General features: G+C 45.8%; 6 protein-coding genes across 6 annotated transcripts; 2 read left to right on the plus strand and 4 right to left on the minus strand.

Moving 5' to 3' along the window:
- Nucleotides 1–10,106: 10,106 nt before the first annotated feature.
- IWZ02DRAFT_381230 (uncharacterized protein) lies at nucleotides 10,107–11,312 on the minus strand (the record flags this gene model as incomplete). Its single annotated transcript, XM_066765156.1, has 3 exons — nucleotides 10,107–10,457; nucleotides 10,507–10,872; nucleotides 10,896–11,312. 3 exons carry the CDS (start codon nucleotides 11,310–11,312, stop codon nucleotides 10,107–10,109), a joined length of 1,134 nt encoding a protein of 377 aa, XP_066620793.1.
- Nucleotides 11,313–11,531: 219 nt separating this feature from the next.
- On the plus strand, nucleotides 11,532–13,306 carry IWZ02DRAFT_381468 (glycosyl hydrolase; the record flags this gene model as incomplete). The annotated part of the gene is made up of 4 exons (XM_066765171.1): nucleotides 11,532–11,936; nucleotides 12,004–12,466; nucleotides 12,537–12,710; nucleotides 12,762–13,306. The coding sequence occupies 4 exons, from the start codon at nucleotides 11,532–11,534 to the stop codon at nucleotides 13,304–13,306; spliced, it is 1,587 nt and encodes a 528-aa protein (XP_066620794.1).
- A 450-nt stretch (nucleotides 13,307–13,756) lies between these two features.
- Nucleotides 13,757–14,864, minus strand: IWZ02DRAFT_37973 (uncharacterized protein). Its single transcript, XM_066765058.1, has 3 exons — nucleotides 14,591–14,864; nucleotides 14,368–14,533; nucleotides 13,757–14,315 (listed from the first exon to the last, which is right to left on the minus strand). The coding sequence occupies exons 1-3, from the start codon at nucleotides 14,672–14,674 to the stop codon at nucleotides 13,942–13,944; spliced, it is 624 nt and encodes a 207-aa protein (XP_066620795.1). The 5' UTR covers nucleotides 14,675–14,864; the 3' UTR covers nucleotides 13,757–13,941.
- Nucleotides 14,865–17,660: 2,796 nt separating this feature from the next.
- Nucleotides 17,661–19,107, minus strand: IWZ02DRAFT_37979 (Gtr1/RagA G protein conserved region-domain-containing protein). The gene is made up of 3 exons (XM_066765062.1): nucleotides 18,763–19,107; nucleotides 18,159–18,713; nucleotides 17,661–18,107 (listed from the first exon to the last, which is right to left on the minus strand). Exons 1-3 carry the CDS (start codon nucleotides 18,960–18,962, stop codon nucleotides 17,777–17,779), a joined length of 1,086 nt encoding a protein of 361 aa, XP_066620796.1. The 5' UTR covers nucleotides 18,963–19,107; the 3' UTR covers nucleotides 17,661–17,776.
- Nucleotides 19,108–19,723: 616 nt separating this feature from the next.
- IWZ02DRAFT_381695 (uncharacterized protein) lies at nucleotides 19,724–21,378 on the minus strand (the record flags this gene model as incomplete). The annotated part of the gene is made up of 4 exons (XM_066765180.1): nucleotides 19,724–19,807; nucleotides 19,869–20,458; nucleotides 20,512–21,001; nucleotides 21,049–21,378. The coding sequence occupies 4 exons, from the start codon at nucleotides 21,376–21,378 to the stop codon at nucleotides 19,724–19,726; spliced, it is 1,494 nt and encodes a 497-aa protein (XP_066620797.1).
- Nucleotides 21,379–22,466: 1,088 nt separating this feature from the next.
- Nucleotides 22,467–25,352, plus strand: IWZ02DRAFT_381869 (uncharacterized protein; the record flags this gene model as incomplete). Its single annotated transcript, XM_066765192.1, has 2 exons — nucleotides 22,467–25,196; nucleotides 25,251–25,352. 2 exons carry the CDS (start codon nucleotides 22,467–22,469, stop codon nucleotides 25,350–25,352), a joined length of 2,832 nt encoding a protein of 943 aa, XP_066620798.1.
- Nucleotides 25,353–25,460: the final 108 nt, after the last annotated feature.

Genomic DNA, 25,460 nt, shown 5'->3' on the forward strand with positions numbered 1-25,460 from the left:
CTAGCCTACGGCTAGGTACTAAATATCCCTAATAGCATGCTAGATGCCTTACCCTAGATAGGGGGGGGGGGGGGGGGAGGGGGGGACTAATAGGTCTACTATAGAGTACCTAATTATTAATAAAGGGGTTACTATAGACCCTAATATTCTAGTACTAACTAACTTAGAGTAAGCTTAGTAGGTAGAGAGCTACCTCTATTAGCTAGCTAAAATCTATAATAAGGCTAGAAGATATAGAGAACACACCTAAGTACTCTAGGCTAAGTATACTAATTACTACTAATTAGATAAATAATTTAATATAGGGGAAAGAGTACTTCTTTCATTAAAGAACATTCATACTAAGTATCTAATAAAGAAGTTAGATACCTATTATCTAGGCCCTTTCCCCATTATCTAATAATACGGTAGGATAGTATATAAACTAGACCTCCTACTAAGTATAGTAAGGATCTACCTAATATTCTATATCTCCCTACTAGAACCCTATTAAGGCCTAGTTAACGCTAAACTACACCCTATTAAGATTAATAATGAGGGAGATAAGTACTAGGAAGTAGAAACTATTATAAACTATAAACTCACTCCTAGAGGGGTATAGTACTATGTTAAGTAGATAGGCTATAGGAATGAATTCAATAAATAGATGTATAAGGACGGCCTAGATAACTACTAAGAGATAATAGACACGTATAAGTCTACCTATAATATTTCTAAAAACCCGGCTAAATATAAGTAAATATTACCTAAAAGGGTAGCTAATAGGTTAGCTCTAGTAGGCCCCACAAAGTGAGGCTAAGGATAACCCCTAGGGTTAAGAAATAAACCTAAGGGACTAGTAGTAGCCGTAAGGGACTCCTTTAGAGCCTAAAAGGATACTAGTAGTACCCTAAGGGAATAGGGAGATAACTTAAGCGGTAGCTTAAGTAATAATATAGATATATTAATTTAGAAAGGAGTATAGGACGGATTATAGGGAGTAATAGGTAAGAGTAAGCATTAGATAAGAATAAGTATACCTTAGAGACTATCCTATAAACTTAGCTACTATAACCTAATGTAAGTAGACTACTTCTACTAAATTACACCTATAAAAAGACCTTAATCACTATAAGGGTATTAAAAAGGACCTAAAAACTCTACTAACTAGAACCTAAAAGAAATAGGAACTAAGAAAAGGAAGATACCTAACCGGTATAAATAAATCTTATAGAGATAAGAACCTAGCTTAGCTACTATAGTAGAGAGCATTATAACGGGTAGGCGTAATATATATATATAATAACTATAACTACTCTAACTCCTCATTTATAATAATATTAGTAGGCTTATTAGGGCTAAAGAGGCTACTAGTATTCTAATATAGGTTAGCTAATAGGCACCTAATTAAGGGTAAAATAGTAATAACTTACCTTCTAATACTCCTATATAGCATAGTAACTTATATAATAATAGTAACCTAACTCTACTAGCATAACCCCCTTACTCTTTATACTACTACCTATAGCCTTAGTATAGTTCTAGGCTATACATTCTAGTATGTTTAGGTAGCTAAACTATAAGGCTAAGGGACGTATTAATATATCTTACTAGGCTAGAGCTATAGTATCATAGATATCCCTATCTAAGAGGTTATAGGTATAGTCTAGCTTAGCCTAAGTATAGACTACTAGTAGGGGAGTAGCTACTATACTATAAGTAACTAGGGGGGTAGAAGATAAATAAGCAGCCTAGGTCTATAACTAGGTCTAATAATAAGGTTCTAACTTATTATATATAATAGTAAGAACGGCGTAGTTAATTAAGTACTTATACTCCTCTAGCGTAATGTTTACTATATAGTAAAAATACTTATTAATCTACTAGTAGCTATTAGTATAGGCCCTAAATAGTATCTAAGTAGTATACCTATTTATACTAATTAGCTATAGCGGTATAATAGGCGTACTTACTACTCCTACTAGTTAGCGCTTTATAGCTAATAAATAATATATAAATCTAGGCCTAGATAACTAGAGGGTCCCTAAAACACTATTAGTAGTAATGAAGAGGAAGACCTACCTTAGCTACTTACTATAAGTAAGCCTAAGGCTCATAACTACTAGAGGATGAAGTACTAGTATTACCCCTAGGGGAGCTACTAGGTGCCTTCCGCTTATAAGGGGAGGCCTATAGCTTTAAAGTAGGAGCTAAAGGGTTACCTATTAGCACCCTAGACTAGTAATAAAGATAATACGCATAGGTAGGATGATCTAATAGTAGCTAAGGTTAGAAATAAACTAGGTAGCTATAGACCTCCTTATATATAAGATAGGGAGGGGCTATAATAAAGGGTACTATAAGAGATAGGGCTAGAATAGCTATAGAGGATAGTAGATAGTAAGAAAGAAAGAGTAGCGGGCTAGACTAATAAACTTATTTATACGCTACTAGCTGCTACTAACTCTATACTTATAAGCTATTACCTAGGCGCCTATATATAAACCGCGTAACTAATAATAAAGAACATGAAGAAAACGGAATTAGGTATAATACTACTACCTATCTACATAATAAACTCTAGCTACTAGGCCTAGGCTGCTCTATACTAGCTACTTAGCACTAACTAGATAGCTACTCCACTCCGACCTATTAGATAACCCTAGAAGAAACTAGGGATAATAGACTAGGGATAGCCCTTTTTAAAGGGGGGGGTAGTATAATACTAATACCTATAGACCCTACTAGAGATTAGGGATTAAGGTAGGGCCTAGTAGCTACTAACTAGGACCTAAATAGGGCCGTACGTATAAGTAAGGACATATAAAAAGCCCTTCATGAATGAAACCTTATAAACTAAGGTTTCGTCTAATATCTACTCTAAATACATTATTATTACTACTTAATTTAACCCCCTACGGTGCTAAATCTCATAGAATCATAGGAAGGGATATATTCTAATAATTAACCTACCTATCCTCTAGTAAAAAGAATTCTCTAATGCTATAGTAAATAACCTTTTTTCATATAAACTAATATTTCCTAATCCTATACTCCTATACCCTATTTTAATTTATTTCTTTATTATTACTTAATTTAAATTATCCCTCCTTATTATTATTATTATTATCCCCTCCTACTACTACTCTACTTCCTACTCTTCTTCCTCTTCTTTAGCTAGAGGAGAAGGTACTAACTTCTTAAATTTAGGCCGTATTATGTCTTCTAAGTAACTCTATAGGTAACTATTAACCTAGTTATTCACCGTGTAATAAAGAGTAAGATACTATAAGGTAGTAGGACTAATACCACTATACTAGCCGACCTAAAAAGGCATAGTAAGCAAGATAGTAGCTATCTCGCTTAGTTAGTCTATATACTAGGGTAGCGGCATGATACTATCTCCCCCTTAGAGGAACGCGTCCTCATATTTAACCCGTTTAGCCGTGAAGCGGACGTAAGTCGGTGCTAATAGAGAACCTATCCGCTAATGCGTAGGTACTAGGCTAGTTAGGGCATAAGACTAACTAGTAGGCAGCGATAATACTATAGTAGCTATAGGAATGCAGTATATATGTACGGTAGTGAAAAGCGCGATACATGCTAGGCATATAGATCACATAAGTATGCCGCTAGTTAATATACACACCCCTAAGTAATAACCTAAATTTAGCTTATACCTATAAGAGCGGTTTAACTAGGACTTAAACCGTTAACCTCTAGGTAGGTATAAATCTTACTTACTCTATAAGGTAGTAGGACCGATACTACTATGCTAGCTAACCTAAAAAGGCATAGTAAGCGAGATAGTAGCTATCTTACTTAGTTAGTATAGACTAGGGTAGCAGCATGATAGATAGTCTATCCTTATACCTTTTATAGTAGTTAGGTAGATAAGTACATATAAGATTACTTATAGTATAGTTAAGGTTACTAGTGCCCTAGGTATAGTTTACGTAATAACCCTAAAGGAAACCTAGTAATTTATGATAACTATAGAAAATATGAGTAGAGAGGTTATCCTAATACTTAGTATAACCTATAGGCTAATTAATACCTACGTATTAGATTAAATAAGTATTATATAAGGATCTATAAGACTCTATAGACGTAAAATTAAACTAATCCTTAGAAACTAAGATAATAGCATAATAGGCTAGGTTACTAAGGCCTAATATATATATTACATGTTAGCCTCTATAGCTCTAAGTGACTTCTACTAACTTATTAGCTATTATATAAGTAAAGAAAAGAAGTATTACATACTTTAGCTAGTTTTCTAAAGAACTTATACGGAATGAAAGCTACTAACTTATTAATAGCGTCTACCTTAGGATCCTAATCTAAAGGTTCCGCTAGGGATTTAGTAGGTAAGGTAGTAAGATGAATAACACTACTATTATCACTTTTATATAAAGGTATATCTAGTAGTTCCATAATATAATAACTACTAGAATACGTATATAAGGGTAGAGTAGGTAAAGCTACCTATTATCTACTAATTATAGAAGAACTAGCTTATACTAAGCTAATATTAATACTTATATAAGGATTTATAGGTAGAATAGTAATGTATACTTGCTCTTAGGAGCCTAGTACTATACCTATATAGGTTAGCTTCACTTTATGATCTTAGGACTTAGAATATATAAATAATTAGCTAATTATGTATGACATATTATATAGTAGGCCTAAGTAGCCTTAGCCTCCTCTTAAGGCGTTATATTCCCTTATAGGTGTATGGAGTGATAAGGTTAATAAGGCACTATTATATAATAGTTAGTTAAGTAGATCTTAGCTAATTATTATTTTAGTAACGTGAAAACTCACTATTATAGTTTTACTTAGGTAAGAGATAGTTTAGCGATAAGGTAATAGAGAAGAGATAATGTAGTAATCTAAGGGTTAGGTGAAGAAAGTTAGTTACACCTTAAACTTAATAATAAGATATACCTAATAGTTCTACACTTTATACCCTTACTAAGATAGTACCGGTTAGTTATCTACGTAAGTATCTTCTATACATGATAAGGCTATAGGATGAGGTTAGCTAGGCTACATGCTAGTAATATAAAAACACTACTACTATGCTATTACGTGATCATCTAATTAGCTGAAGCTTATAATAACTAAGCTATATAAGCTAGCTAAGCCGCATAAGCTAACTAAGCTAATAGATAATACATACTCCCTTAACCTAGTAGCTAAATAGAGCTTTACATGATAATAAGAAAGTTTAATTCTCATTTATTTTTTAATAGCATAGTTAAAGTAGTAATTCACGCAGTAATAAGAGGGTCTTAGTCTCATTTCAGTTCTAGTATAAATATATATAGAAGATAGTAAAGTATATAGCATCTTCTATATTTACTATAATTAAGAGAATTCACTTAACTTCTTTTTCCTACTTAACTTTAATTGATTTCTTTTAATTTTATATACGTCTAACTAAGTAGACAGCCTTCGTGCCTTAGCCTATAAATTAGCCGCTTAACGATTCATGATAGTGGTAGACTTAAAAAATTAGCTATAGATGCCGCCCTACTATTATCTAATATAGTGGAAGAGAATAAGCTATCTAATAGAATTACCTCTACACTATTTTTAGATATAAAAGGTGCTTTTAACCACGTAGTTAAAAATAATCTTTTACTATTATTAAAGAAGAAAGGCCTCCCACTATCTCTTATTAGCTAGGTATCTAGCTTCCTAAATAATAGGCTATTAAGACTATTATTTAATGGATAAATAGAGGAGTTTAGGGATATAGAGACTAGGATCCCGTAAGGAAGTCCTATATCTCCTATACTTTTTCTTACATATATCTCTAAGTTATTCCCCTCTTAGGCAGTAAAGTTTCTCTCTTATATAGATGATATTAGTCTATCTATATCGTCTACAAGTATAAAGAAGAATCTTAAAATACTAGAGAGAGAAGCTAAACTCCTATATGAGTTAGGTACTATAAAGGGTATAAAATTAAATCTATCTAAGATAGAATTAATACCCTTTACTAGCTAGAATAAGGCTAAAACTTAATACTATTAAGCTCCTAGAGTCTAGTATTATAAAGCTAAAAGAGACCGTCTACTAGTTAGGAGTCTACTTTAATAATAGGCTAAAATATAAATAACATCTTAATATTTTAGCTTCTAAAGTAAGGAACGCCTTATTTTAGCTTAATAGACTTACTACTATTAATTTAGGCCTAGGTCCCCATTCTATAAGGCAGTTATACATAACTTACGTTATTAGTATAATGGACTACGGCTAGTAATTATGGTATAAGTCTAAAGGAATAGACTATCTATTAAAAACTCTAAAATTAATCTAGAATCTAGCTTTACGAAAGATTCTAGGAGTTTTTAAGACTAGTCCTATTAAAGCTATGGAAATAGAGGCAGGACTCCTTCCTACTAAGGCTAGACTAAATGCTACTATTAAAAAGTATACCTTTTAGGTCTTAAAACTCCCATAGAACCACCCCATCCCTAGAGAAGTAAGTAGAATTAATTCTATAGAGAATAAACTAAGGAGACTTACCTAATTAGAGTATATATATAATAGTATTAGTGTAGGGGATAGACAACATCTAGAACCTATTAAATACTATTATTTTCCACTATAGGATAAGGCCCTCCCATTCTCTTATAGGATTAGTTCTCTTAGTAAAGACGATGCACTATTAGAGCACCTAAACCTTAATAGCTAAAGGAAGGGACCTAATACTACTTATATCTATACTAATGCCTCTAGTCTATCTAGTGGGAAAGGTATAGGTGTAGGCTTAGTAGTATTACCTAGTAACCTATTAAATAGTTAATCCCTAAATATAGGGTGTTCTAACCTAGTATATAATAGAGAACTAGAAGGTATTACTAGGGCGTTTAAATATGCTAGTAGAACTATAAAAAACGGTTATATATACTATATATACGTAGATAACCAGGCTGCTATATATAGGATTATAACCCCTTCTAATAACCTAGGATAGTCCTAGTGAATAAGGGCTATAGAAGCTGCTAAAATAGTAGCTTCTAAAGGTACATCTATAGCACTAGAATAGGTGCTAAGCTATATAGATATATATAGTAACGAATTAGCTAACTCCTTAGCTAAGGAGGTAACTAATAAAGAGCCTAAGAATTACCCGAAAGTACTAGTAGTAATAGGAATAGACATAAAGGCTACTATAACTTAGGACTAGCAGACTATTATAGATAAGGTAAAAGCTAAATCTAATAATAACTCCTCCTATTATAGTACCTTTATAGCTAAACCTAGCTATAAGCTTAAGGTACCTATAGGTACACCTAGACCTATAGCCTTAGCTTTTTATCAGCTAAAAATAGGATATAGATACTTTAAATCCTATCTACTACGCATTAATAGGTCTACTACTAGTACGTGTAGGTGTAGTAGTCCTAAAGAAACCCCTTTACACCTCCTACTATCCTATAGGAAGTATAAAAAATAAAGAAAACAGCTATCTAAGGATATCCCCTTACTAAGCATGAAAAACCTCTTTAAAAATTCAGAAACTATAAAGGCCACTCTAGCCTTTATATAAAATAGTTAAATAGCTACTAAATAGTAGTATATAGAGAGAGAACCCACTACGTAGCGGGGTTAAGGAGTTATAGGGATATATATATCTTTATATATTTAACTCCCCTGCCTGTAAATTACACCCATTTTCTTTATTATCTCACACTTATTTAGTATTTACTTATTCCTATCTATACTACTAATTTAGTATTTTTACTATAAGGGCTTAGCCTGAAATGTCTAATCATAACCATCGAAAACTCCCTTAGAGATAAACGCTATATGTATATATATTAGTCTTATATGGTCTAAACCTACTAGGCGGTATTTTACATTAGCTAATCATGTACTATTAGGATAGCTATCCTCATCTCTTATAGTCTTAGACTTAAGAGGGACGTTAAACTAAATAAATAAAAAAATAAATATAGTATCTCTTATAGTCTTAGACTTAAGAGGGACGTTAAACTAAATAAATAAATAAATAAACATAGTAGCTTCTTTTCTTAAACTTGTTGTTTAGAGGCTTTACTTAATTCTTGCCTACATACTAATAGATATAGAGGTGCTTAAGATCACCTAGATCTAATTTAGAGTATATACGATGGGTAACCATTTCATTATTCCCTCCCTAATATGGTAAGAGCTCTTTATATCTAAGGTAGGCGTAGAGAGTGACTAGTATTCCTCGCCTAGTAGTATTAAGAAGCTCTAGCATTAGCGGCTTAGCATTAATGTCTAGGGATTAGATGAAGATGCCTGACTTAGCATGCTATATAACTAACAGCTAAGCCTCATTTTACGGAGAATTTACGCAAAAATCATTAACAGCTCCCTATAGCTTGCGGTTCACGAGTGTAATAGGGAAAGAGCCGTGGACTACATATAGGATAAAAGGCGTTATGTTTTCTAAAGATAGGCAATCTAGCGCATCGCTACGAAGGGTTTAACTAGTAGATGTATCTAAAGATTCTTTATTAGTAAACTAACTAGGGTTAAGTTAAAAGGAAGCCTACTTAGATGACCTATCATAAGGTCCATGACCTTTTTTAGGTGTTACGGTAGATTAAACGCGAATTACTTCCCTAGCTTATCTCATAAATTAGACGGGTATCGCTTTAGGCGTTATGATTACTAAACAACCCTAGGGCCTCTAGAGTGTTAAGGCTTAATCTAAGCTATATCTAGCTAGCGCCTACATAAGGTAGCGCCCTTAGCGACGCGTTTAAGAGCAACTTAAACTTATTTATATGTAAGGTTTTAGGAGGCTAGAATTCACTACGCTATAACTCCATAATATGTCATCATACTACCTTACTTTACACTTTCCTGCATTCTTTAAAGCTCATACTTTTATAGAACATCTATTTTAGGCCTCTAGTCTTAAGGGTTCATCTTTATTTATATTAAAGTATTAAAAGTTATGCCCCCCTAAAGTGTACGGGGCGACCCTCCTCTAGATTAAAGGTATAATCTAATAATAACACTATAAACCCCTATTAAATTATATATACACTATTTTATCTTTAGATTCTAAATCCTATCATGTTAAAAGAGGATGATTTAGGCTAAGTTATAGTAGGTTTCTAGGCGGTATCTATACATCCTATTTAGTTAGTTATAGCACGTAACTAGCGGTTAGAATTTTAAGAGACGTCGAATTAAAGTTATAAGGGCATTATAAAAGTTTACTAGGATATCATAAATGTTAGTATTAGTACTAGTCACGTTATAGACCTTAAAGTGCTTACCTTTCTAAAGTATATACTAAATATACGTAGCTAAGTCTATATTAGTAGACCCTAGAAATCCTATAAACTTAGGGAACCCTACGAACTTAAGGAACCCTACGAACTTAAAGAACCCTATAAACTTAAGGAACCCTAAGAACTAATAGTAGGTGATTATAGGGGTAAGCGATCTTAGGTATAAGCGCGTAGGTAGAAGGAACTATAACCTAAACTACTAAAACTAACGGCTACCCTTAATAGCTAACATAGTAGTAGTTACGCACTATGCACGCTAAAATCTACGCCTAAGGGCTAATATAATTAACTTCGCACATAATCTAGTACATCTTATAATCTATCCTCTAAAACATCCTCTATGTCGTCCTTATTAAACTCCCTATTAGAACTATTATTACCCTCCTCTTTACTATTAGAGTTATTATCTATATTATCATGATTAGGGTTTATTATCTAGTTCGTATACGATTCTCCTAGCTTCTTAAGGTACTACTCTATACGTTTAAGGGGGCTAGTCTTAATTTTAGTTAGGGGGCTTAATAGTAGTAGAGCACTATTAGCATCTTAACGATAATGTTAAGAGATAGGAGTACTTAGATACATTCCTATATAGTGCTAAAATAGGGCTTTTAATTATAGGTAGTCTTAAGGTGATCTAACGTTATTAGGTGTGTAATATATAGCTTTAAAGGAGGTTATTATGGTATTAAAGACATCTCTTATATAAAATAGGCCGAGTTACTCTTAGACCCTCTTTAAGGTTTATGCTGTGCGTAACATGATTGGTCCTTAGGGTCTTTAGGGATCTGAGCGCAAGTGACTAGTCCTAATTTAGATAGCGCAAACCGGAACAAAGAGGGTCTGACTTGTGAGATAATCCCCAGCGATGTCAGACTCGTTGTGTGGGTCTCCTGGGTTATGCTCAGGCAGATTATGTTGATCCAGGTCCCGATCTGCCATAAAGTCTGCTACAATCTGACTGCTGAAAAAGTCGGCATGCTGAACAAGTTCATGGAGGGATGGCTGCTTGAAAGTCGACTGCAATTGGACTTGGCTCGTTCCCACCGAGATCATTGGAAGGGGAGGATCAAGCTTGTCGTGCCACGTAAAAAGAGCTGCATCATAAAGAGAGTCCACGATTGCACCTTCTAAATGGGTCATCATTTCCAGATTGTCATTGTCCTGCAAAGTTCTCAGTCGGCGCTGGGTGGATAAGGAGACATCATCGTACTTGAATATTATTGCTGCAAACCACAGCGAACTTCCGGTTGACTACCATGGATTTGACGTGAAATGTTCCGAGAATCGGGTGATGGGAGTTAATGACCTCCATGTCCACGTTGGGGATCTCATCGGCTGCAGGCAGCCCAATACCCGGGGCAGTCCATTTGTTGGAAGAGACATGTAAGTGATTGTTGAAGACTTGTTTTGGACCCCCCCTGTCGTAGATGATTTTGACCACAGCCCTCTGTCCTTGCTGTCCTGCTCTGACTGAAAGTTCTTTGATCGAGTCGGTGATCAGACGAGAGGCGTTGGTCTCTTTCCAGTAGTGTGCGGCGAGTATGACCTCCTTATCTGCCCTTACAATGAGGTTGGACTAGAGGCACGTGAGTGATGGACAGCGGTGCAAAATATGGCTCCAGTCCTCCCCATGTCACGGCAGATGTCTGGCGTGGGGCCTATAAAGGTCAAAGGAATGACCCCGGAACTGCCCATCAGAGGAGGACTGACAAGACCAGCCAGAGGATCATGGTCCAGAGCGCGTAGAGCATCATGCCATATGTTTAGGAACAAGTCAGATGGCCTTGTTGGTCCAGAGTTGGCGAATTGAAGCAACAGCTCGAGATCCTCGGGCGAAGCTGGACGACGCTCTCTGGGCGGCTTGCACTCATGGACACTCAGCCCATGGCTTCCATAAAGCTTGATCGAAGCCTCAATAGGCGACAGAGGGCCGGTGCAGTCAGCAGCAAGTAGCGAACTCACAGTTTCGCTTCGGCGGCAGAGCTCGCGGACGCGAGCAAGAGTCGGAGTGGTCATGTTGGATTCGACACGGAGGCATCGAGAGCGGAAACATGGTCGCTTCTGACTTCAATTGACTGTGCCGTGTGTATCTTGGTGTGGCGCGGCTATACGGCAGGCAGCACGAAACCATGGATGGACGGTTGGAAGGTCTTTCGCACGGCCCCGCGTCCTCACCGTCACCTTCACCACCTCCAGCAAACTTCGACGGACCAATCTCCTGCACAATCACCGTCCATGGCCACCTACAACAACCCAGTCCTTCGTGGCTTCCACCCGGATCCTTCGGTCGTTCGCGTGGGATCTGACTTCTACGTTGTCACGTCCTCGTTCGAATACTTCCCAGGCGTTCCCATCTACCACAGTAAAGATTTGGTCAACTGGCGACTCATCGGGCATGCCCTGACGCGCAAGAGCCAGGTGGACATTCGCACTCCCGAGGTTGGTGGTGGCATTTGGGCCCCAACTCTCCGGTGGCACGACGGCGTCTTTTACGTGGCTACAGCCTGTTTTGATCGTTATCGTCCTCAAGCAGACGACCGCGTGTGGCCAAGAGGCTTCTACGTCAACACTACAGACATTTGGGACTCGAGTTCCTGGTCCGACCCCGTTTACTTCGATGTTGCCGGCTTCGACCAAGATGTAGGTTGAGATGGCGCTGCTGAGAAACGTTGTCGATGCGCTGACCTGCTGCATCACCACATCGCAGCTTTTTTGGGACGATGACGGCACAGTCTACTTGTCCTCGACGTATCGCAAAGCTGACCGGACTCCGGGGTTGCGGCTAAAAGATTTTGCTGTCCATGTTTGCACTGTCGACTTGAAAACCGGCAGATCCACCTCGGAGCTGCGCCTCGTACGCGAGTCCCTCCAGGGCAGCGGTGTCGCCGAGGGCTCCCACATTATCAAACATTCCAACTTCTACTACCTCTTCACTGCTGAAGGTGGAACCGAAGGTGGCCACAGTGAGTACGTCAGCCGCAGCGCTGTTGGGCCATTCGGTCCCTGGGAGCTCGGTCCTTGCAACCCGCTATGGAGCAACGGCCCGGACGACCAAGTTCAAAATGCAGGCCATGCCGACCTTGTTGAAGATGGAAAGGGCAATTGGTGGGCTCTTCTCCTCGCCGTGAGGCCGAGGAGAATTGACGATCAATGGCATCCATCCGTCTTTGGTGAGTTTGGTGTTGTCTCGTTGCTCACTTGCCTCTACCCTGGTTCCTTCCAGGGTTGACATATGTTCAGGACGCGAAACATTCCTTGTTCCGATAACTTGGAAGAACGACTGGCCAGTGATGATTGGGGAGAAAAAGGTGATGATGCAGCACGAAGCACCCGGTGTTTCTGTGACCAAGCAACTACTACAGTGGCATGATGACTTTTACAATCCGCAGCTTCAGCTTGGATGGTATAGAAAAAGTAACAACAAAAGCCAATGATCCACCTGGCGATTGGCTTATCCCATCATAGACACACCTGACACAAAAGACTACTCACTCCTTGAGCGCCCGGGACACTTGAGATTGCACGGAGGTCCGTACGCGCTGTCTTCACCTGCAAGCCCAACAGCCTTTTTCCGCAAACAACGACACGAAGCAATCACATGGGAGACCAAGCTATTTTTTCGTCCAGCTTCAAAAGATACTGAGGCAGGCGCGGTAGTCTATTGGAATCGGTTCACCTACTCCAGTATTGGCATATGCATCTCCAAGTCAAGCGGCCATCGAGTGGTTCGCTTTCAATCAGCAGATGGAGACTCGATTGAAGTCCGGCTGACGGATGAATCCGAGGGCGTTGTTTTACTGGTCGAAAGCACCGACGACGCGTACAGGTTGGGTTTTCGGGAAACCGGCAATGCCGGCATTCGCTGGATTGGACTGCAGCAGAAGACAACAATGACTCGTGATCCACCAGTCGGAGCGACTTTCACAGGAATGATGTTTGGTCTCTATGCGTTCGGCAGGAATAAACCTTGCCTTCAACCAGCCGATTTTCAATACGCTCAGACTTTTTGATGGTGGGCAACGGCTTTCGGTTATGTCTCCTAGATTTGAGTGTGGCTGAGCATCAATGGGTCTTCGGTCACAGGCTCATTGTCAATGTGTTCGAACAAACAGTCCGAATCCAAGGCTTTCTGTGTCACAGTATGCCGTCTTGGAGTTCACAGGCATTGCAGCATTCCTTGGTGTCGTCAGTAGATCGAGTCTTCGTTGCGCGTCTTTGAACGTCTCAACACGCTCGCACTATTAATTCCAAAGACATGGATCCGAAGGATACGAAATTCTGTGGGTAGTCAGAAGGACTCGGGCTGGTTGTCGTGAACGTGGTGCTATCCTGAAGTCGATGCTTGATCAGCACGCTTCAGCAAAACCGGGTTTGAATGATCAGCTTCTCTTCGTTGTTAGGTTCTCCCTTCGTTCAACGAATTCACACACAATCAGTGGTCAGCAGGCGCACAATTCAAAGAATCAAAGACAACCATAATTACATCTCCTATTACAAGTTTCGATAACATGCTTTCGCAATGCAGACGCACGAGACTCGTGTTTACACACTTTCATTTTCCCCGCGCGTTGTCCAAGCGTGGAAGCGCATCTGAAACCAAGCACGTGTACACGAATTTTCAAGACCCATGGAGGAGCCATCGTGATTAGATGGCAAGAAGACCCGCAACACCAGCAAGACCAGCTAGACCGGGAGCGAAGTTGTACTGCGCAGCAGCACCAGTGAAAGAAGTTGGGGTACCAGTGGCCGGAGTGACGGGAGTGACGGGAGTGCCGCCGACAACGGTGCCGCTGGGGGCAGCGGTTCCCGCGAGGGAAGTTTGCGAAGGGGAAGTCGCGGCCGGGGTGTTGGACGTGGGCTCCTGTGAAGGTGGAGGAGGAGCAGCGACAGGGGGAGGGGGAGGGGGGGCGCCGCCACCACCGCCTCCGATACCAGCGCCCTTTAAGCCACAAGGATCCTCGGGTGCCTGGACAGTAACACCAACAGATTTGCAGAAGGTGACAAGAATGTCAGTCAGCTCTAAACAAAAGTTAGTATTGACAAAACGACAAAGTGAGTAGCGAAGACGTACTGGGAATGTCGGCCGGAGTGCACTGTCCGGGATTCTTGCAGAGGTACTTAGGAACGAAGTCCTTGCCATTGGTGCAAGAACACTTGTAGTAAGATGGCTTGCCAGCATCGCTCTTACAGGGGTCACCTGGGACACCCTTCAGACCAAGATCCTGAAATTGGTTGGACTAGACGAAACTGTCAGTAAATTCAAGTAGTGGCCAATCAGAAGGAGGAAGACGAACCGCACAGCTGCCCAGCAGGGTGCTAAGATCTTGAGCGACAACGGTTGTTCCGAGCGCGAGAACTGAGATGGCGGAGAACTTCATGATGACGACCCGACGGCGAACGACGATGAAATCTACACGTTATATCGGTTGGTGGAAGCGAGGGACTTTGGCGGGAGACGGGGCAGCGCCTTCATCTTTATACGGCAGCCACAGACGGGCGCAGTCGCGGCAGAGTGATCTGAGCTACTCTGTCGGGCACTTGGCGAGGAAGCCAAATTAAGCAGCTTGCGGGCGCATGTTCGGATGGGTTGATGCTGGTTTAGCGGACGGGTAGGAGGTTACAGTGGCCGAGGCATGCGGATTGGGTGAGGGGAAACAAACGGTACTTGTCGGATCGGGCATAGGGCGGGAGCCGTCTAGGGAAGCGTCAGGGGTAGGGTCGTAGTGACCAGGCGTGGAGACGCGGAGGCGTCAAAGTGAATGGAGGATCGACGCAGTTGTTCATATTGTGGGCATGTGAAGCCACAACCCAGCCGAGCCATTTGGGGCTCCCGGCCTCTCCTCCGTTTCTTTCGGATACTCATCTCGCCCTTCGCATCCCCCGCTCGTGATGGGAAAACGCTGCCTTCACGACCAAGGCCCTCATCAGAGCCGCGGCTCTTCCCCGTCTACCTGTCCAAGGGGCTTCGACCTGCTGGCTTCATGGCTGTGAGTCTGACCATCTCGATATGGCACTTCGTTGTCCCGAATCTCCGATCTTTTTTGTTAAGGGTGACACGATTTTCGCTTTCGCCAGTATTCGCGCCGTGTACAGTACGAGGAACCAAGCTCTTGCTTTATCTGTCGCTGCCACGCGTCTCAAGATTCCTTTTCCTATAGTCCCTGATTGCTTTTCAAAGAGGTCGGCCCTGTTGCACACTGTGATTTTCCGATGGTATGGAAGCCGCACACAAGGAGGGGCTACGCTTTCTAGTCGGATCCTTGACTCTGCTACCAAGCCTCAGCCTGGTGCTTGACGCTACCAGCAACCCTCTCTGACTGGTTTCCCCGCACAATTGTACTGACTAAGGACCTCAGGGCTCCAGGGTTCCATTGCCTACCAACGGGCACGAGCCTAGAGGGAAGGACGGCCTACCAGATGACTTCAACCGGTATTGCTAAGCGTCCTTGAAATTAAGTAAAGAGATGGAACTTACCTCTCCTGATGCGTTTTCGTTGGCCAATGTTGGTTAAATGAGAACAAGTCAGCGAACAGCGAGTGTTTTTGGATAACTTCTTGGGTGAACAGCTGTACAGGTGTTGCGCGTCGACCCGCGAGCCGTCGTCCAACCACATGGATGTGGAGCATCTTCTGATCTTGAAGGACCCGAATTAGGGTTAACGACAAGCGCCACTCGCAGCCAAGGCGCTTCCATCCCGTCGAATCATGGCAGACTTTTTGGTTCTTTTTTTTTTTTTCCCCCCTTCGATGGCGGCCCGAACAGCGGTGACCGGTTGATCAATGATCTTGCTCCTGAAGTGGAAGTTTGGATGTCACCGGTACCCAACCGCCGTAGCAATCACCCGCAGAATGTACGCGAAATGCGTGTACATCTACGCCGCCCAATGCAACGTCGTGACGAGCCACTCATCATAACCAGAGGTCTTGGGAGTAGGATGGCGGAGAGTGGTGCGCGTCAAGTCCGGATGTCAAACTCGAAACAGACCTGCGCGACATTTGGTAGACGCAACCTTTGCAAGTTGACAGGCGATGCCACAGGTTTAGTGTGCTTCAGTTTTCGGTTAAGGTTGTCGCTAGCGAAGCTTAGCAAGAAACATTTGTCGCACATCGTAGTTGTGCTGTCGAGCAAGCGACGAAGTTCCTGCTTGTTCATAGATTGGCTAATTCGAAGATGATTATCGCGAAAGGAAGAGGGTGTGTCTGGGTGGTCGTTCCAAGTTGGACTTCGAACTTGTATTTGATGCTCGACCTTTCAACTAGCAAAAGAAGCTTGATCACAAGAAGGCTTAGGCGGGAGAAGCTACCGTACGGAGGCTATTCGCATCACAAGCGGACCGGTAGATCCTCAGCTTACAATTGAATGCTCCAGGAGGTGCGAATACTGACGTCACAGTTGTCAGATTGTAGCGGCGGATGCGCCGATTGCGTCGTAAACGGGACCAACTTCAACTGCTCGTGCGCAGTATAACTCGCGTCTCCTACCCCAAGCGTGTTCTAGGCGAAACACGTGAATGATTCAGTCCCATCTCGGATCTCTTGAGATCCATAGTCTTCCCTGAGCCAGACTGACTCGGTGCTCGGCCAGGTTCCTGACCGGGCGTCGAGATAGAGTATCCGATGCGGCAAGGATGCATTCGTAATGCAGACCCTGCATCTGATCCGCGGAGGATTCTCGTTTAGCGAAGATGTCACCAATACATCTACACTCTATTAGATGCCTTCACTCGGGTGAGTACAGGTCGAGAGACAGAGCAAGAATGCTTTAGGTCATCTGAGTGCTTAAGAAGACACACCGAAGCTGAAGGAGACTGTCGAGTTGACATTCACTGTCGCGAATCTTGAAACCTGGGGTAGAGACAAGATGTGTAGTCGATTCCGGCAACCTTGGCAGCCAGAAACATGCCCCGGCCAAGTGCGTCCAATCGATTCACCAGATTGCAGCCCTGGATTGGACAGGGGGTTTTATCAAGAGAATTGTTCTTTCCCACTCAGACAAGGTTTCGACGCAAATCCGACGGAAAACACGTTGAATAGCGGCGCCCGTATATTCTTCCCACGTCGCTTTCATGCGAAATCTAGACGGAAAATTTATTCTCCTCGCGTGGACGCTAACATGACATGCTCCGGAAGGAAAGAGAATACGCTGGACATTGCAACACGTGGAAACATGATCCCGCAGTCAGGTATCGTGACCGACGAATCCACAAGCTCATCCTTCTTTGGACACAACGTCCTCTCCCAAGCATGATGCAGCCATTGGATATTCGATGATAGCCCAGCGGGCGTATGCAGTCCCAGCTGCGTACCAACTATGAATTATGCGCTGTCGGAGCCGGTAATGCTTGGAGCATAATTCACCTTCGGTGTGGAATTTGTCGACGGTCGAGATGGAAGAAAAAGTAAAGAGAAGCGTGGTGCACTTTGGGTGCGCACCTAGGTGTGAACGGGTATCATCAATCGTGTTTCGAGTGCGCGTGCTGTTACGTGCCAGCCGATAAAATCGTGCCGTTCCCAACGGACGAGCCGTGACCTTCTGATCGTTCTCTATCACCATCGGCTCTGTCATCGTAACTTGCGACAAATGGCTGCTGCATGCTGCGATGCTTGCCAGTAATGACGTCTAATTCTGCAAAGCGACTCCGAGCAAGGCTAATGTTCACCCTGGCAGCATTGAACACTTGTTCCGAGGCGGGGATGGAAGCCGCCAAATTTGTGTTTTCTGTAAGCCTTATTATGAAAAACATGAAGCGCCCAGTCTTGATTTGCATCTCGGCGAAGTTGGCATGAGACGGTGGGAGGGAGGTATGTTTGCTGAGAGCGTCAAGCAGTGATCCTCGAATGGGCCGCACTAGGACAACTTACGCCATTGATTGTTTGTGCGTCTTGAGGATGCTCGAAATCCTCTCAAAACGATCCGTGAAGGGGTTGTGGATTTCGGTGCCACGGGTGACGTGTGTGACCATTAAACACGTCGTCCTCTCGTACAGTATCAGCTCCCTTGCATCAATGACATCAGCAAGCTGTCTAAGCATAGACTCGATTTGACCGGCGTTCGGGATCAGGTAGTAGATGATTTGTGTCCAGGCTTTGTACAGGCTTTGGTCCCAGATGCTCGTTGCGAAGAATTCAACCGAATCGCCGAAACCAAACTCGGCGCTTGCTTGCTTGATGTAGTCTGCGCGCTCCTCAAATAGCGACAGCCTGAGGCGCGCTTGAACAAGGTCCATTTTGTGGATGAGGCAGAATATTTTGGCGTTAGGAGAAGACTCGGCGAGGGCGGCTATTATGTTTTGATACGAAAGTACATCGGACGCGAAGTCGCGGGATTCAATGTCGAAGACGAAGATGAGTACGGCAACGGACGAGAATATATGGTGGCGCTGATGGGTCAGATAATTCTCAACGAATCCATCCTGGCTGGGCGACAGTTAGCAGGGCCACGGTGATGGTGTTTGCGCCAAAATACCCTCCACAGTCCCAGAGATTGAGCATAAGGTTTCCCATGAATTTGATGTTGCTGTGCTCCACATCAATGGTCGCGCCGAGTCGCCGTACATCTTTGGCAACATAGTTGCTGAAGACGATGGATCGCATCGAAGACTTGCCCGCCCCGCTCTTGCCCATGAGCAGCACCTTGCGCTGCTTCTGTTTCTTGCCAATGTTCATCGTGAAAAGGTCTTGTATGGTTAAGGCAAGGCGGAGATAACCCGAGGAGCGTAAAGACCGGATCCGGGGGCGGAGCAGATGGTGAGAAGTGCAGGAGACAACGGAAGAGGTCGTTTGGCGCACAGACACGACCTGACGGTGCAGCAGCGGGCCGGCGAGGTGGTGACGGCACCCAGGCGCTCCCTCCGGGCTTGGCGGTCTAAGCGTCAGCCTCTCCAGACCACATGCAGACCACAAATCGGGGGAAACGCTCAATGCCATTGCATACACAGAGCAATAAAAATACTCTCTTTCGACGAGTTCCACACTCGGCTTCGTTTTCGTTTATGAATACTATGTATCTGCTTCCGTACATGTTGGACCCGTCTGGCCATGCCCACCTCTCAAAACTGCTTGCTTCTCCACACCAACCCATTCCATCGCAAACTGATCAACAAACTTTCGCTTTGGGGAAGCTTTCTGGCCGCGCAAAAAATCTAAACTCTACTGTGCAGGGCTTGCCCTCGCGGAAAAAACCCCCTCACCACTCTACCAAGTCCCACATGGAGGTGAAGAAACAGTGATTGGGCGCGACGTCCACAATCCGAAGAAGAAAACCGGAGAACAAGAAAAGACAGAAGAGGACGAGTGTTTTCGGACCACGGCGACTGGTCTCGCAATCATGGCCATGGAAAATTGAACCCCTTTTCCGGAAGTTCGAGTCAAGACGAAAGGCAGAAAAGAAATGATGCTAAGACACGAAACTAGTAGAGGGGTATCATTCAAAAGACGGTCCCGTCGGACATGATCATGATTGGTGGCTCTTTGGTGTTGGGCCTCGAAACCTCGGCAAGCTCTCGGCCGCCCTAGATGAGTATTAGCTGGGAACGTGCTATTTGAATATGAAAAGACCCAAGGCTAGCATACCTTCCAACTACCCGCTTCAAGCATCTGGGCCAAGCTTAGCTTGTCGCAGTCTGATAGCCCCAGCATTGTGTTCACCTCCCTGAGAAGCTCATCGAGAAAGCCCACCGTCACTGCACGCCACTCGACAATGACATCGTCGTCTGCGGCGAACATGGGGACAACCTCGACATTTGGTTGGCCCTTGACTTGGGCATTCTGCTGGTATTGCGCCAAGCCTCGTTTCGCGTCCTCAGGTTTCAGGGTGAGCAGCCCAGTGTCGATGAAAAGGCCACCGTTGCGATACTCAGGCAGGCCAGTCATGAGATGTTCCCCTGCAAAGTGGACCTTGAGGAGCTTGTTCATCGGAACCATGAGTGAGTACGTGAGCCACTGCGTCAGTTTGTGGAAAGGAACAATGTTCTCCCAGGGTTGAGTAGGATGCGAAGGCATCACCGAGCAAGGCCAGGCGTCGCCGAGCGATACACCGTCAATCTGAGTCCTTGTAGTGGGCCATATAGGGCCAAGACCGTCCATGAGCACTTTCCAAAAAATGGGCACAGGGACGATGGGAACGGAGGATGCCTGGGTTGAAGGATGAGAGAGGAGGTAGTCTGCAAGTATCGTCAGCATTCGCTTTGTTCAATGAGTATTCAGGCGCGCTCACCCAGCATGTTTCCAGGACGGGCGCTTACGCCGAAAATCTCTTGATTGAGCAGCGCATCGCCGAGCCGAATGAGCAGATTGGTACGACCCTCGAGCCCGTCAATAGGATTCTCCTCGGTAACCTGCAGACCGCGAGCCATTGCCTTGACGTCGAGCTTTTTGAGGCCCGCGCTATCGACTCTACAAGGCTCAGAAGGATCACTGCTGAACAGACCGGCCTTGAACATTTCTAAGCTGGCGACAGCAAGGCCTTCGCTGCGCCTGTACACCTTGGCGGATTCTTTGCTCTTGTACTGCCATTTTGTGCCTGCACCAGCGTCCAGAAGCACCGAGACAAGGAACAGGTCAATCAGGCGGCGCGCGCGTTCTTGAGTGTCAACCGTGGATGGCCATGTAGCCATGAGCTGATCAATGCGGGGGCGGCCTCCAACCTCAAAGTGCTGCCAGCGGCCATGGGGTGGAATTGAGGAGTAGTCGGGGGCGTAGTCGCGCTGCAGGGAACGTCAGCAAGGGCTTTAAGCTTGGGCAAGACACGCACCTTGATGATAGACACGACATAGGCGGCCGTGTCTGACAGCTTGGACAAGTCAACATTGAAGTGCTTGAGCTGGTTTGCCTTTGCCTTGTCGAGGACCAGCCTGGAGCGCTCTCTGACAGCATAGATGCTTCGAAGGTAGCCGGCGGGGTCAAGGGCTGGGTCGGGAGCTTTTGGCAGCGGGATGTCCGGGATCTGGGGCTGGGCCATTGTGGTGGTGGTGGTGCCGTTGACGGAGAGATGTTTAAGAGACTTGACAGGTTTGACAGAGCCGTTGGAGGTAGTCGAGGAAGAGTCTTTGTCCTTGTCCTTCCTACGACTGAAAATGCCCATGTTTTGAATGTGTAAGAGGCTGACGAGAGCGGGATGCAATGCGAGGGCGGCGGCTTGTCGACGGAAAAGCCGCGATGGGGGAGGTGGGGGGGTTAGCAGCAGCGTAGCACAGCGAGGGGTGGTGGCTACGAAGGAAGGGAGAGCTTAGGGCGAATCAGCAGGGCATTCGGGCAGCTCCGCAAGCAGCAAATGATGAAATTAGACGAGGCCGAAGGCGGAACGGGGCCGTCAAGGAAGCCAAGCGAGCAGTAGAGTGCGACGAAGGTAAGGTATGTAAGGTAATTATTGGCCAGGCGCGCACTGCACGAGAGGGGGGAAGAGGGAGAGGGCGACGGCGAAGGCGAGAGCTGGGCGGGTCCAGACGATAGGTCCTAGCCGACGGCGAGGCGGATGCATGACTGGATCAATTCGTTGATATATTACTGTACCGGTATGTATAGGTAGCGAGAGCGACGGTGGTGGTGCTAAACAGCGAGCTCCTTCAAATTAAAATCAACCCCACCGCAGCTGTGCCAGTGATCTGAAGATGGGCCGCTTCCGCGAACCGCGCTCGTGCCCTTTGCCAGTCCGCCCTCCCGTCATCGTCGGGGCCCGGCTCCGCTGGTGTCCTGCCGACAATTCAATAAAAATCCAAACTGGGGACTTGTAATTGTTGTAGTCATTGCCCGAGCCAAGAGCGAACGACGGGAGGGGACCTGACTGCCAGGTGCCTGGACCTTCAGTCACGTGCCGAGGGGCCGCAGTCGAGGTCGGCCAACGGAACGGAACGACTCTCAGCAAACGGGAGAGAAGAGGGCCACCTCAGGCTGTGTACTTCAATTGCTCTCCAAGCTCTGTGCCATGTGTGCCATGCAAGGCGACATCCATGCCGTCCTCCGCCTTGCTTGATCATCACGCCTGCGTCGTGCCTGGTCTGTGTTGTGTGCTGCGTCCCCATTCAAACCTCCTTCCATGTGTGCCAGCCCTGAATCCGACCTGCTGCTGCTCTGCATCATGACTACAACGCTTCAACAACCAACAACCTCTCCCACTTCCTTCTCCCACTCCCCCATCCCCTTCTCCGACCCCCGCCTCGCCACAACCCAGCGATGGACGATCTAGTGGGCCTCAACTGGAGCTCGCAGGCCCCGAAGCACAATCCCCAACAGGCCACCGCCTCGACCACTGCTGCTCCCTCGTCCTATTTGACCAACCCGCCGCCCTCCTCGGCTCGCTCTAGTCCGCTTTCCGCGCGCTCCATCACACCCGTTTCCTCCAGCACCTTTCGCGGCCCCAAGGCTCCCCCGAAGACCTCTGCTCCTGCTAACGACAGCTTCTCCTCCCTCCTCGGCCCCAAGCAGACCAAGCCCTCCGACAACCTTTCGCTGCAGGAGCGCCAAAGGCAGCTACAAGCAGAAAAGGAGAGGCAATGGCAACACCTCGATAGTCGGCCTGGGCCTCAAGATGCCGCCTTCTGGGACAATCTAGGTAGCGGCAGGTCAACTCCCAATCCGACACCTGGCGCACAAAGTCCAGGCACCGCACATTTTTCTGCTGCCCCTGCCAGCAACAACTTCGTCACTGCATACCAAGGCTCTATTCCAAAATCGCAAGATGAAGACGATATTCTGGCTGCCTTCAACTCAGAAGCCCCGGTGGATGCGTCAAGCCACTACCCTGTTCCCGCCGCGCTCCAGAGCTCCCGCGCCAACCACACTAGCCCTTCGACTGGTGATATGAACAACACTCCTCATAGCACCAACCGTGCGGGTAATGGGTCCGCTGGACTGGCCGATGATGATGATGATGATGATGACCCGTTTGGACTTGGCCAACTGGCATCAAGGCCGAAGCCTCAGGCATCACCGCAGCCAACTTCTTTCGAACAAGATGATGACATCTTGGGAGACCTGGGCAAGCCAGTCTCAGAAATTCGCAGAGAACCCGTCGAACCGCCCCGTCAGAATGGCACAGCGAGATCGGGGGAAGTGCAGCCCGCGTCCGAGATCGATCCCCGGGACAGAGCTGTCGCAGAGCTAGTGGAAATGGGATTTCCGGCAGACAAATCTGTCGAGGCCCTAGCTCGCACCAATGGTGGCATTGATATCCAAGCAGCTGTTGGCTACCTGCTGAACCAAGCTCATGAAGAGGCGAGACACAAATCCCAACGTCGGCAAGAGGAAAGGGGACGAGACAGCCCGTTTGCGCCAGAAGGAGACAGGCGTACGCGCGAAACCACGCGAAGCAACCGAGATGACAACGCTAGCGATGCTGTGCCGGCTTGGATGCGGGAGCAGGGGAGCCGATCAAGCTCCCAAAGGCGACAAGACGGCCGTACGCCTACCGAGGAGAAGGACGTGGCGCAGTATGCGCAAGAATTTGGCAACACTTTTCTAAAGTCGGCAAATAGCCTCTGGAAGCAAGGTCAGAAGAAAATGCAAAAGGCTCTTGCCGACTTTGACCAACCTGCGGACCCGAATCAGCCCAAATGGATGAGGGATGCGACCGTTGGATCGAACGGCTTGGCCAGTAGAGCGCCTGAGCACTCGCGACGTCGGGAGCAGGAGGCGACTGACGAGGCACTGATGCTCGAACCTGACATGGGTAGACCACAAAAGGCGCCGGCGCGATCGAGCCCCAACCGTGAATTTGGACGAGCATCTCCATCTGTTCAAACCCGATCCACAACTACCAGCAGATCATCAACCCCTTCTCATCCCCAAGGTGCGACACGGCCTGCCAAATTGACCAGGGAAGCCGTGGAGCAGCAGTCAGCGCAAGCGTATGTCAGTCCAGCGCGCCGGAAAAAGCAATCGCCCGCCACCAATACCCAGCAAGATCTTTTCACTCAAGCGCCTTCACCTTTCCCAGTCAGCCCTGCTGCAACTTCGGAACCACAATTCGCGTCCAAGAACCCGTTTTCGCCTAAGGCCTCGCCCGCGTCCCCTTCTCCTTCCGTCAGAGCACCGACCCCAGTGCGCCCCAAAGCACCGGCACGCCAAGTGCCTACAACTTCTCCATCGGCCCTCTCTACGTCGGCAACTTTTAGGCAAAAAGGTACAGACGCGTTTAAACGTGGTGACTATGCGGCAGCACATGTGGCTTATTCCGATGCCCTGGGGCCTTTGCCGTCCAACCATCCCACGAGGATCCTGGCGCTCTGCAATCGCGCCCTTACAAACATCAAAGTTGGTGACCCAAAAGCAGCAGTTGCTGATGCGGACGCTGCTCTCGCAATCATCGGACCTTCGCGCGGAGAGAACGAGAAAATTGTCATGGGCGGAGTTGAAGCGGACAAGGACATGAAGGAGTTCTTTGGGAAAGCCTTGATGAGAAAGGCCGAAGGACTAGAGAACATGGAGAAGTGGACCGAGGCCGCCAATTCATGGAAAGAGGCAGTCGAGGCAGGCATTGGTGGCGCTGTCAGCATCCAAGGCCGCAATCGCTGTGAAAAGGCAGCCAGGAAGGGCAATGGCGCAGAAGATAAGACTGGAAACGCACCGAAGCGTTCGGTGGCAGCGAAGAAGGCTCCGGCGAGGAGTGCGAGGCCGGCAGTCTCGACAGCAGCGTCGGCGCAAGCCGTCAAGAAACTGCGCGAGGCCAACCAGGCGGCCGAGAAGGAAGATGACGAGAAGTTTGCCTTGTCTGACCAAGTGGAAGCCAAGCTTGTAGCATGGAAGGGGGGCAAAGCAGACAACTTGCGGGCACTGCTTGGCTCGCTTGACAGCGTCCTGTGGGCTGATGCTGGGTGGAAAAAGGTCGGCATGCAGGACTTGATCATGCCTAACAAGGTCAAGATTGTGTATATGAAGGCCATTGCAAAGGTCCATCCAGACAAGGTCAGTTGTGGAAGAGTTCAGCCTTTGATGGCTAGCTAACAGCGATGCGTGCAGATTCCGCAGAGCGCGACAACCGAGCAAAAGATGATCAGCGCATCGGTGTTCGCGACGCTGAACGAGGCCTGGGACAAGTTTAAGAAGGACAACAATCTGTAGATTATTGCCATGGCATTTGATGGTGCAATCGTTCTTGACCAGTACATGTAGACAAGCGAGTTGAACAAATAGATTTTTTGGTTGTCCCATGTGCATGTGAGGCTCTGT

Source organism: Phyllosticta citriasiana (assembly GCF_038021145.1).
Source record: "Phyllosticta citriasiana strain CBS 120426 chromosome Unknown IWZ02scaffold_10, whole genome shotgun sequence".
Taxonomy (NCBI): domain Eukaryota; kingdom Fungi; phylum Ascomycota; class Dothideomycetes; order Botryosphaeriales; family Phyllostictaceae; genus Phyllosticta; species Phyllosticta citriasiana.

Bases quoted from the DNA above. Each gene is read 5' to 3' on its own strand.
- IWZ02DRAFT_37979 (XM_066765062.1), bottom strand. From the start codon at position 18,962: ATGAACATTGGCAAGAAACAGAAGCAGCGCAAGGTGCTGCTCATGGGC. The intron at 18,714-18,762 runs GTATTTTGGCGC...ACTGTCGCCCAG, and splicing joins AATCTCTGGGACTGTGGAGG to CCAGGATGGATTCGTTGAGA. The intron at 18,108-18,158 runs GTAAGTTGTCCT...TGACGCTCTCAG, and splicing joins ACGCACAAACAATCAATGGC to CAAACATACCTCCCTCCCAC.
- IWZ02DRAFT_37973 (XM_066765058.1), bottom strand. From the start codon at position 14,674: ATGAAGTTCTCCGCCATCTCAGTTCTCGCGCTCGGAACAACCGTTGTC. The intron at 14,534-14,590 runs GTTCGTCTTCCT...AGTTTCGTCTAG, and splicing joins CCCTGCTGGGCAGCTGTGCG to TCCAACCAATTTCAGGATCT. The intron at 14,316-14,367 runs GTACGTCTTCGC...ACTTTTGTTTAG, and splicing joins CACTCCGGCCGACATTCCCA to AGCTGACTGACATTCTTGTC.